General features: G+C 50.0%; 1 protein-coding gene across 1 annotated transcript; it reads right to left on the bottom strand.

The window, feature by feature from the left end:
• Positions 1-2120: 2120 nt before the first annotated feature.
• RND2 (Rho family GTPase 2) lies at positions 2121-11575 on the bottom strand. Its single transcript, XM_015886023.2, has 5 exons — positions 11385-11575; positions 11216-11303; positions 5140-5249; positions 4039-4173; positions 2121-3513 (listed from the first exon to the last, which is right to left on the bottom strand). The coding sequence occupies exons 1-5, from the start codon at positions 11484-11486 to the stop codon at positions 3265-3267; spliced, it is 684 nt and encodes a 227-aa protein (XP_015741509.1). The 5' UTR covers positions 11487-11575; the 3' UTR covers positions 2121-3264.
• Positions 11576-11859: the final 284 nt, after the last annotated feature.

Here is an 11859-nt window from a genome sequence, read left to right as displayed (position 1 = left end):
CTGTTCTGTGTCCCCTTCCTTGAGCTGCTGAGCACAGCTGTATGAAGACTTTTCTGTGTTACACAGAGGTTTGTGTGGTGTGTCCTGTGGTTAATACTACTCTTGGGAGCTGAAGGGGAGGGGTAACGAAATCTGAATTGTCCGTCTCTATAGCCAGGAAACCATATGTGCATCTGTTCAAGTGTGTGCTGGCAATACTAATCAAAGAGCTGCTGGCACAGTCCATGGGGCTTTCCATGTTCCCCTTGCTCCAGGAGCTTCTCTCTTTAGAATAAGAAAGAAGACTTTTCTTTCTGTTTTCATTTGATCTAGGAAGTAGAAAAGGGGCATGCAGATGTGCTCTTCTGGTGACCTCGTCAATAAGAAGCCTGTGCAGGTGATGGGCAGCTTTATCAAAGCTTTTGGGATCTCTTTATCCCTAAATAAGCAGAATGCAGCTAGGATAAAAGATGTTTGGACAGGCTCCAGCAGCCTGAATAACTTGGTTGTCAGCTGTACTGTGAGATGGGGAAAAAAAAAAAAAGCTAGAGGCTCCTTGTTGGCCTTGCTTGCTGCAGTCCTAGACCAAGCACTTAACACCAGCTCTGCCATGTCCCAGGTGCTGCAGCAGCTCACCCTGACCTGCTTGCTTTCAGCAAGCAGAAGTTCCTGTGTCCTACTGCGAATGTAAACCTACAAAGCCCTGCACAAAAGCAGGAGAAGAGTCCTCCCTCTGGCACAGGGGCACAGCTCTGGGAAGCTGCTTGGCAGCCTGTCCCTCTTCCCCGGGTGACACCAGGGGTGCAGCAAGAATGCTGATTTCTCCATGCTAATTAGCTGGGGCAGCCTGGGCTCAGCGGCTGCAGACAATGGTGTTGTTGTAAATGAGGCCAGTGCACACAAATGCACTTTTCTCAGCACATGGGGTAACTCAGCAGCCTTTATAAAGCAAGAGCGAAGTGTCCCTCCTGGGCTGGAAATCTGTTATCAGCACCAAGGGACTGGGGAGGACCAGCAGCTTCCTTGCTATGCTTGGCATCATTTGGAAAAATTGGAAGGGCTTCTGTTTTGCTTGGTGGTGTTAAGAACCTCTGACTTACCTGTCCATCAGTAGCTCTAGGAGCAAGGTAACCAATGCAGAATGAAGTTAATTGGAAGAGAACATTCACCCAGACCCACCAAGCAGGAACAGACCATTCGGGTTCAGCTTAAGCAGCCTAAAAGTGTTCCAATTCTATGTACAGATAGAAAAGAGGATTATCTGTGGGAAAAGTACCTGTTGCCAGATAGACAGATGTCCAAAGGAAAAAAACAGAAAATGCATTCATCCTTTTTTTCCTTCTACTCCCACACATATCCATATAAGAAGTCTCCCTAATTGCTCCCAGGCAAGCTGCTGGTTGAGTGTGGAGGAGCAGGGACCCAGGAGTGGCTTTATTTGGGCTTTTCTGTGTCTGTGGCTCTTCTTCCCTTCCATCCATCCATCCATTTCTCTCTCTCTCTTTTCTCTACTTTTCATTTTGCTTCCTGTTTCAGCACGCTTATTCCTCTAAAGATGGAGAGAGAGGAAGAGAGGCTCCTTTGAAAAGTCTGTTTAAATGAACCACTGTGGGAGGCCAACTATTCTTTATAGTCCATCAAGCCCAAAGAGAAGTGATTGCCAGAATATCAAGCTGCATGCTGAATCTATGCCTATTACAACAGTGTTCAGCTATTGCTCAAAATTTTCTTGTGCTGGCAACTCAGCTGTTCCAGTTTCCTAAAAAGTCTTTGTGATGCAGATGAAGTCTGAGCCCTGGGCAGGATAGGAGATACAAAATATTAGGTGAAAGCCATCTTCACTTGCAGCTAGCAATACAGTGAGGATGAGGGCATCTCATGTCAGCTCAGGCTGGTGGATCAGGCACAGACAAGCTGCAAGTGCTGCCTACTATTGAATGAGTCGGGATGGAATGAGAGTTTATTCAATTGAAGACTTTGGCTCTGAAATGGATACATGCAGCTAAGACCTCTTTATTTTCTGCCTAAGTGTGCATGAGAGAATGTCAAGAGTTAAAGTGAGCCATGAGGACACGAACAGAAGCTAGGTGGTAAGGTATTTTGAGAGGATGACTATTAAAAATGAACAGAGTCAAGCACCATGCTTTTTCCACTGGTGTTTATTTCTTTTCTGTAGCTCACTGACACAGCTGGATCTGGCAATGGAGCAGACTTTTTTTTTTCCATAAAGTGTCTATGTGTCATTAGATCAAGGCTAACACTGTTGTTAAAGGCATTTAGAGAGGGCAGCAGCAGAAGCAATAAGAGGCGTTGGCAGCAGGCTGTACTGCCATACAGAATGGGCAGGGAGCACCTTTCTTCCCACAGCTGCAGCGGAGTCAGGGTACGGAGACACATATAATCCTTTTTGTGTCTTGTACCAGACAAACAGAGCACCATGGAACACAACCTGCAGCTCAGAATTGGTGGAGGACATGGAGAGTGATTGCAGTCTGCTTTTCAGGAAGCTGTGTGCCTGGAGGTGCAGCTGCCTGTGGCAGTGAACAGCCTGATGAAGAACCAGGCTGGCAGAAGCAAGGCACAAGCTCCTGAGTGGCATTTGCTTGCTGAAGGGAACCACAATTTTCAGGATGCATCTACGACAGACCTAGCAGCCAGATCCGCTCTGTTGGTTTTGGAATAGAATTCAAGTATCTAAAGTACCATGAGAAAAGCTGCCTATCTATGGTCTCCCAGGAGGTGATCAGTGTGGTGCTCACCAGGTTACGCTTCCTCCCCAGGGTGGTTCCTTGGTGGCTTGCCATCCAGCCCAACTGCAGATAGCAACAGCTCAAGTAATGCTTCTCTTCTAAAGACAGATTGGAACAAGACCTTTTCCCAGATATTCTGCTGCTTGCGGCTCCCAATACTCCCAGCCTCCAGCCCAGGTACTACCACCCTATGTCACCTAGAGGCTGGGCCATGGGGACAGGAGGATGGCATGCATGCAGCATCACTCTCTTTTGCTTTGTTTCATCCAGCTGTAGACCTTCCAGTGCCTAAATGTTTCTCTATCAAGTGGTTCCTTTCTCCCAAGCAATCAGCACAGCAGCAGCCGACCCACAGGTCTTGGCAATGCAGGGTGCCTCCTGCACCTCAGTTTGCAGCTGTGACCTTTGCTCAGCCCTGAAGACTAAGAAAGGCTTCAGAAAGGCAAGCTGGCTCCTGCAGCCAGCACCATGCCCTGGTCTTCGCCAGTTACTGTACAAAATGGACAACACACGTATGTTATTTACAGACTGTTTTTCACATGATGGAACAGCTCTTGGCTCGGTCTTTCCTGATCTCCGTGTCATTCAGTAAGTTCGTCCTGCTGGGCATCTGTGACACCCGCTTCAGTCCCCGTTTGGAGTTGGAGCGCTTCAGGTTCTTGTGTATCCTGTTGACCGAGGCGAGCGTGGTGACATGGAAGACATCCCGCACGCTGTCCTCTGACACCTTGGAGGAGCACTCGGCGTAGGCCACTGCCCCAATCTGCCGTGCCAGCGCACTGCCCTGAGACCCAGAGGGCAGGGAAGGAAGGAAGAGTGAGGTTAGGACAGAGCACCCTGCAGCAGCATCCTTCACTCTCTTCAGCTCTCCAGAACTGCAGTAAGGTGCAGCATCAGAGCCTGCATCCCTGTGCTGGTGACTGCAGCAGTTCCCAGGCTGTGACTCTGTCCCCACCCCAAAGCAGCATCCAAGCAGGACAGTCCAGCTATGCCCAACAAGGAGATGCAGAAACACATTCGTCCTACTTTAGGCAGTCTAAGTTATTAAGCTGGGCATCTCTACCAGCTCTGGGGAAAGACTTCCTGGCTGCAAACCACCTCCTAGTGGTTCAGCAGAGCACTGCCAATGTGTCACAGCGTGCCCAGGGCAGGGGAGAAAAATGCTGCAAGCTCAGAGTATCTGAGCCAAGGTCCAGTCAGCTTCAGACCAAGACCAGTGGAGGTCCTTTGCTGCTGAGCTAACTTATCAGAGGAGGTGCAGGAGAAAAGTCCCTAATCCCTGTGGGGATGAGCAGCTGCAAAAACCCACCTGCTCATGTGTAACTGGGATGAGGCGCTGCTTGGAAAGCTCCCGCAGAGTGTTCAGGTCCGTCCGCATGTCTAGTTTGCAGCCCACCAACACGATCTTTGCATTGGGGCAGAACTCCTGAGTCTCCCCTTGCCACTGTAGGGAAGACAAGAGAGAAGGTGCACAGCTGTGCCAGAGGCTGTGTGACAATGGACGGCCTATAAAAGAGTCAAGGTTGGAGAAACAAAGCCAATCATACGGTCTCAGCACAGTGATGGCCACTTTGCACAATCCCTGAGGCCCCATCAGCTGGGGTTCACAGAGTTGCTCCCTGGAGCCATAACAATACATTGCCTTTGCATTGGAAGCCTTCCATGTGAGGATTTTCCTCACTGGAGTGACAGCTGTTTGGAAGCCAATTAGCTCTTCCTTAACAACTGACATGGACCAAAGGAAACAAGGCATCTGCTCAGAGGCACTTAAGAAATACCCTGTGACATGGGGATAAAAAGTTTCTGTATCAGACACTGCTAACAGCACTGGAAGCATCTGTGAGGCCACACGGGAAAGACCTTGTAGTGAGCAAAGCAGGCTCACACAAGGAGCATGTAGACAGACATCGATAAAGCCCAACTCCAGCTTATTATTGATGGGCTTGCATCTCATTAAGGTACAAGAGATTTGCTTGTGTTATCACGCTGTTGTCATGATCAGCAGATGCTTCCAATCCCCATGAAAAATTTCTGCCCCCTGAGCTGGGTGCTGGGAGCTCTCTTGGAGCCCAACCCCAAGCTTCTGACTGAGCTATTGGAGGGTTTTTGTCCCCATGACAGGACACCGGAGCCCCAGGGCTTCTTCCCAGTGCTGACATGAGAAACACAACAGATACCCTCCATCTCTCCCCATTCCCATGTTTGCATGTGTGCACATAGGCAGACCTTACACGAGCACTGCATACTGCAATGAGCTGCATCACTGATGGTGCTCCTTGCAGACAAAGAAATTCCTTGCTTTCTGCTAAAGACCATGGGCAACTGCCGCAGTCAAACTCCATCCAAGGGAGCTTTTGGACCTGGTGAGAGCACTGGGGATGCAGGGCTCCATCCCAGCTCAGACACTCACCTTCTTGAGTACGCTGTCCAAGGTTTCTGGGCGGCTGATATCAAAGCAGATGAGCACGGCATCTGAGTCCGGGTATGCTAATGGACGGACATTATCATAATAGGCTGAGCCTGCAGAGAGAAAAGCAATCAGCAGAAAGTCTCATCCATTGTTGGGTCTGCCTCCTTGGAAGCAGGATGGGGGCAGTGGGGACACTCCACACCACTCACAGAGCAGCCATGCCAGCACCCCATGTGCATTTGTGTTCACAGCAAAGCCAGCTGCAGGAACATTCTGCTGCTGCAGTCCCCACAGCCATGAGTGAGAAAAAATACAGCACAGTTTTTTGTCCCTGCAAAATCACTGGAATGAGAAGAAGCTGGCATCCAGCAGGGCAGAATCAGACTGCAACCTCTGCAGAGCCCATCCCTCTTTGTAGAGGGAAAGTCGTGCTTTGTGTGTGGAGTCAGTGCCTGGGGTGCCTTGACCAGCATGGAGACAGAAGATACAGGCTGGGGCACAGCAAACCCTGGAGATCTCTGACACTGCTTCAGGCTAAGGATGCTTCACCTTCTGATAGGCAGAGCTGGCACTATGAGCAGTCCCCATCCTGCGAGTGACTTGGTGCTTTTGTTGGCAGCACTGAGTTCTGCAGCACCAAGCTGCCCTTCAGACCAAGCTTGCGTTCTCATTACATTGCCCAGAGGGATTCAAGATCCAGCACTGATCTGCATGCTCAGATGTGTCAGACCCTTTATCAGAACCATGCCCTCCTGGTACAGCTGCCCCAGGCAGGGGCCTCTGCCCGAGATGGGAGAGAAACATTTCCGTGCACAACCTCTCCCAGTTGCTCCTCCACTTCACAAAAATATTGCAGATAAATCTGACCTCCTCCCAACCCAGGAATGCTCCTTTTGTAGGAGCTACATTTGCTACGGCAAAGTGTATCATAGCAACCTGCTGCTTTCTTCAGCACATCACGGACTGCACTGGCAGAGAGTACATAGTGCAGCAGAGTGCTGCCCACACAGGTGGTCACCACCCATCCCACAAACCCCCAGCCTGGTGTCAGGACACAGCTGGGCAGCTGCTGGAGATGGCAGGAGGAGGGGAAGGAAGAACTGCCCCAGGTTAAGAGCATCATTTTGTTAATGAGATCAAAATTGCTTCTGTACGCTCTAATTTTTGCTCCCAGCTCCAAGGGACAGGAATGGCCCTGGCCCCATTGGTATCTCTATTCACCATTGGCTGATCTCCTGAAGACTCTCCGCCACTCTAAGAGACCAATGGGAACCAGTGGTTGCTGTGCTGTGCATCATCCCCAGCTTTCTCTCTGCTGAATCAGGATATTCTCTTTGGTTGATCATTCTAATTTTTGAATCTGTTACTACTTGAGGTGAGAGCACAGCCCTAGTACCTGGCTGGGGCTCCACACAAGGGTGCTAGCAATCACACCCATGGCAGCAGACAAGGGAGGCAAACAGGAACCAGAAGTCCCTTCCAGGCAATTTTGACACATCACAAGGACATCTGGCATTGCCGCAACCTGTCTGTCATCATTTTGTTAGAGCTAGGGTACTATGGTTAGGCTGTGGTTGGACTTCATGATCTTCGAGGTCTTTTCCAACCTGGGTAATTCTATGATTCTATGATTTTATTGGGTGTAAAAAGAACCAGGAATGGCAGCCAATTCCTCTGAGGTCCACAGACCTCTGGCTTTGGGGACATATCTGTGGGTTGAGTGAGCACAAATTATCTTTATGGAGTGCTACACATTTCCACTTTGCTGTGCACAAGCAGCAGATTCCTCCCTGGCTGCTTGCCCACCAGATAAGGTTTCTCCCCACAGGGAAAGCTGGACCTGCATGCCTGTGAAGTTTAATTGCATACTGATCTAATCCATAGGATCTAGGGCAAGAAGAAAGCTGCACCCAGGCCTCTTCTGCAGGGCTGGTGGCATGGCACCAACCAGCTTCTCTGGAGCTCTCCCTACCACAAAGTACTCACAGGACCACCCTGATGCACAGTGGGGGGCACCTGGGTGCCACATGGGCAGAAAGGCAAAGCCATCATGCTCAGAGGATGGAGTGAGAGCCCCTTCCTACAAGGATCTTTGGCACTTGCTTTACATGATTGTCTGGCTAAGGTACTGCTGCTTGATGGGTGTCTGGGGTAGAAGGGACACCCCCAAGTCATACAGGCAGAGCAGTTGCCTCTGTACCATGCAGCACCTACATCATGCCCAGCCTGACATACCCCAGGGACTCTGCTGTCCCATCCAGTCCTCTCCCATCGTGTCAGTCCTCCCAGATCCATCCTCCGCTCTCTCCAGGATATGCATTTCTGCTGCAGCTCTTTCAACTTCTGTCAAACTGGTTCCTGACCTGCCTAAGAATGTGACCCAGCTACACATATTTTCAGGCTTAACTATGTCTTTGTGCTGAGGCAGAAGACAAGTATGCTTGTTCGAGGCTCCCAGCCTCAACAGGGAGCATGGGAGGAGCTATTTTGGTATGGAAAGGGCAGCTCCACATTCTTCTCTGCTTCAGAATGCATGAGAAGAGGCAGCCATTGCAGTCTCAGAGCTGCGTGCTGGGAATCCTCAGCCCCAGCATCAATGGAGATGCCATTGCTAAACTCAGCCCCTTTCAGCTCTCTAATCTCATCAACATTCCTGGGTAGTTCCCCTAATGAAGGGGCTGCTATCAGAGCCTGCTGGTTCCCACACAGCCATACCAAGGCAGACTGTTTGCTGAGCGCAGGCAAAGAGGGAGGTAGGGAGGGATTTGCACTTTACAATGTTATTCTTGTTTTGAGAGTGAATCTACTTATGAGACACAAGTCCCTGCAAAAGGCTCCCCTGCTGTGAGCTGCAGTGCAGAGCAGACAGCAGTGCTGCTGGACCAGCTTGGGTTCTGTGTGGGCAGAAAAGTCCTCTCCAGCAGCTCTGGAAGATGGCAGTGAGCAAATACACGGCGCAGTGCCAGTCCTTGGCATTCCCATAAGCCAAAAGCACAGACATCCAGGCAGCTATGCTCTACACCAGGGGATGCACCAGCAAAAAGTGTATCAGCTCACATGCAAAACAGAGCTGCTGCATTTCTGAGAAGCCAACTTGCCCGTTATGACTGCATGCCCTTCCCACCACTGAAGCACAGGAATGCAATTTGGCTGCACTGCATAAAGCATGATGAGTGGTCACAACATCAGCCAGCAGGCTGTGCAGAATGGAAACTTCCTTGTCAGTGTCACACAGCAGCACTGAGCGTCCAGGAGACACCCGGCCCTTCGAGAGCAGTCCTGACCAGCCAGCAGGTATTCCATCAAGCTGGTGTTTCCCCATACCACTGCCATGAAGAGAAGTTGTTTCTGTGCTAAGCACATTTGATCAGTGGGGGAATTAGCCAAAATGAGAACAGAAATAGCAGCAAAACAGGACATCATCCACTGAGAAGCAGAGCACAGCAGCTGCCCCATCTCCTCCACACCTTGCTCTCACACACGAAGATATCAAATTGTTTTCAAATGGATGCTTTGGGAAATGGTGGAAATGGAAAGATGGGACATCCCTACTGCACTGAAAAATAGCACCTGGAGCAATTTCAGCCTTGCACTGTGCATGGGGGCGGGTCTGAGTTAAATAGGGACTAATCCAAAATGCAGGCAGTACTGAGGGGTCAGGCTCATACCCAGTCACTTTATTCCCTAACAGGCATTTGGATCAACAGCATTTCAGTGAGCACAGAGGGGCTGTATTTGCCATGTCTGAAGGACTCCTAGTACTGGTAAGCCTCCTTTCAGCCTTGGAAAAAATAATCAAGGATTACAAGACACTTAAAGGAAATTCAAGGTCCCAATACAATGTGGGAGCAACTCAGTTCCCCATCACCCCTGCCCACAGTATGGCAGTGTTTCTCTAACTACATTTATTGCCTGTCTGCCTGTGATATTAATAGGAGGGGCCAATTCATACCTAAAGGCTGCATTTCCCAAGTTCCCCACAGCAGCTAGTACTACGTGTCCAGGGAGCAGACAACACCCAGACGTGGGCAAGGATTACCAAAAGGAGCCAGCAGCAGCCAGGCAATCTGGGACCCCTGCAGCAGGTTTTCCAGGACAGCTGCCCTTCACTGGTGCCCACAGTGCCTCTCACCACTCTCATGGCTGATTTCATAGCAAGGAACTCAACAGTCCCTGTCCAGATTTGTCTGCTGATTTTTGGAGGGGACCTTCTGCTTCAGTTACTTAACTAAAAGATGGAAAGTGTTTAAGATACAAAAGAGGGAAGCAGAATCCCAGAATCTCCCTTCCTGTTCCAGCTAGGATGAGTTTAACACTAACAACAGGCCCCTGCCCACAGTGCTGCTTAAAAGAGGTGGCAGATAATGCAGAGACAAGGGAAAGTGCACCCAGCACCTGTCATATTCATTATTAGGACAATCAGCCACTCTCAATCCCTTCAGCTCAGTTGGCTCCATGTGTTATTGTGTAAAACTTTTTCTACCAAAAGCTGTTTACAGGTGTCTCCAAAGGGCGGTAGAAATACAGCAGCAGCTTGAAGTCTGTAGCTAAAAATGTCAGTGTGATTACCAGAGAAAATTGCTACGTATTGCTTTGCAGGACTGTTTATTGATATATAGCACTTGGGTATTTCAAATGAAAGCTGCAAAAAGAGGCAATTTATCTGGAAAACTATCTACTGAGCTCTATCTACAACAAAGCTCTTAAAAAGGGAGATCAAAAAATTAAAAAAAAATAAAATAAAAAATCAAAGTCCATTTCCTCTCGGCTGTAGAGATAAGCAGCAGACAAACATATCTTTCATTGAAAACGGTAAAAATGAATGCATGACAGCAACAGATGCAGGTATCAGGTGCACATACACAAATTCAAAGCCATTTTATCATGTTATTTTCTTTCAACATTTGTAAGATCAAAGCCAAATATTCCAGAGAATTCCTAAAAAAAACCCACAGAGTGCACTAAGTGCTTCCACACACTCCAAAGGTGAAGTTTTTCTCATCAGATGCAGACAGTCAGAGCAAAGCTGCTGAGCATCAAACAATAAGAACACAACCAGTCCCTTCCCATCAGCTGCAGAAGTCCCCAGTTTGGAAACCCCCAGGGCTCACTCAGCAGGCAAAAGACCCCTGTTTGTTTCAGGATATAAAAATTTGCAAAAGCAAAGTCTGCCAGGTTGGGAAGCCTCCAGTAGAGGCTCAATAAACATTTTACAATTTAAAGCTGGTCCAAAAATCAGTAAAGCCACTGCTCTAAATAGAGCAGTGCTGATCCTACAGCTGTAATCTGATGGATGTAAAATAATAGAGAGGAATTTGAGTGCACAAGACCTAAAACTGTCTAATGTCACTTTTTAATCTATTTTTGCTCTTGAGCTCTAAGAAGACTCTAAATATTAAGGGGAACGATCATCAGCAAGTCCATTATGTATGTACACCACCACAGCCCAGCATTCAGTTCTATGCATACACAACAGTCCAGAAAGGTTGTCAGAGGTAAATTAAAGGGTGCACATAACCTCTGCTAGATGCCAACATTTTTATTAGCTCTGCATCAAGCAGTTCACTTACAGCTCATGTCTCCCCAGAGAGGCAGCATGAAGTTTGAAAAGGGTTTTGGAGGGCTGAGATGTGCCCAAGATTCCCTGCAGCATCACAGCTGAGGATGCAGATGAAGAGGCAAAACCAAACCAAAACACAAAAAAACTGAAGCAGCCCAAAAGCTCTCCTGGAGTGAGTGATGAAAGGGCAGCATATTCCCACAGCACATTCCTCTCCAAGGTGAGGTCTCCCATCTTGGCTGCACCTTGCTTCCTTCCCCATTCCTTCCCAGCCTCATCTCAAGCCCCAGAACTGGTTTTGTTGGTGCTCTGCTGCATCTCATACGTGGTCAGGGCTGAGACGCACCGATAACTCAGTCGGCTCAGAAACGATGTGCAGAGCCAGCCCCAAGGCCGGGGGAAAGAAAGCCACAAAATCCAACGCAAAGACACCAAGAGGGGATTTCAGTGTTTGACGCCCGCTGCGGATCCCACAGAGGCCGCATCGAGACCCACCGCGTCCCTCCCGGAGCCCACCTGAGGTGTCCCACATGTTGAGCTCAGTGCGCTGCTTGTCGATCTCGAAGCTGGCCGTGTAGTTCTCGAAAACGGTAGGCACGTAGCTCTGCATAGGGAGAAGGGAGGTGAGCCGAGCCGAGCTGAGCCGAGCCGCGCCGACGGCCGCCCCCCTCCGCCCCCCGCACACCTCTGGGTAGCAGTCCTTGGCGAAGACGTGGAGCAGTGCCGTCTTGCCGCACTGCGTGTCCCCCACCACCACGATCTTGCAGCGAGCCAGGTGTCCCTCCATGGTGCGGGGCCGCGCCGGCAGCGCCGCCGCTTTACCGGGACCGGCGCTCGCAATGGCCGCGCCCCCGGCCCCGACGGCACCAACCGGAGCTGGAGCTGGGCAGGGCCACCCGGTCACCGCCGCCCCCGGCCGCCTCCCGGCCTCGGGAACGACTGCCCGCCCCGCGCCGGGCCGCCTCCCTCCATTGATCGCAGGGATGCAACGTGAGAAGCGGCTCTGATGCTACCGGGAAGCTCACGCCAGGTTCTGTCACCTCTTTCTTGTGATCCAGATTCCTGCCGCTGCGCATCCCATCCGTCTCCCCACCTCACCCTCCAGCATTCAGCAACAATAAAAATGTGGGTTTTTTTCCCACCCATGAAAATCCGGCTGG

The sequence above is a fragment of the Coturnix japonica genome, chromosome 27, assembly GCF_001577835.2.
Source record: "Coturnix japonica isolate 7356 chromosome 27, Coturnix japonica 2.1, whole genome shotgun sequence".
NCBI lineage: Eukaryota > Metazoa > Chordata > Aves > Galliformes > Phasianidae > Coturnix > Coturnix japonica.
Note: the sequence above shows the minus strand (reverse complement) of the source record. Positions and strands in the feature narration are given on the sequence as shown.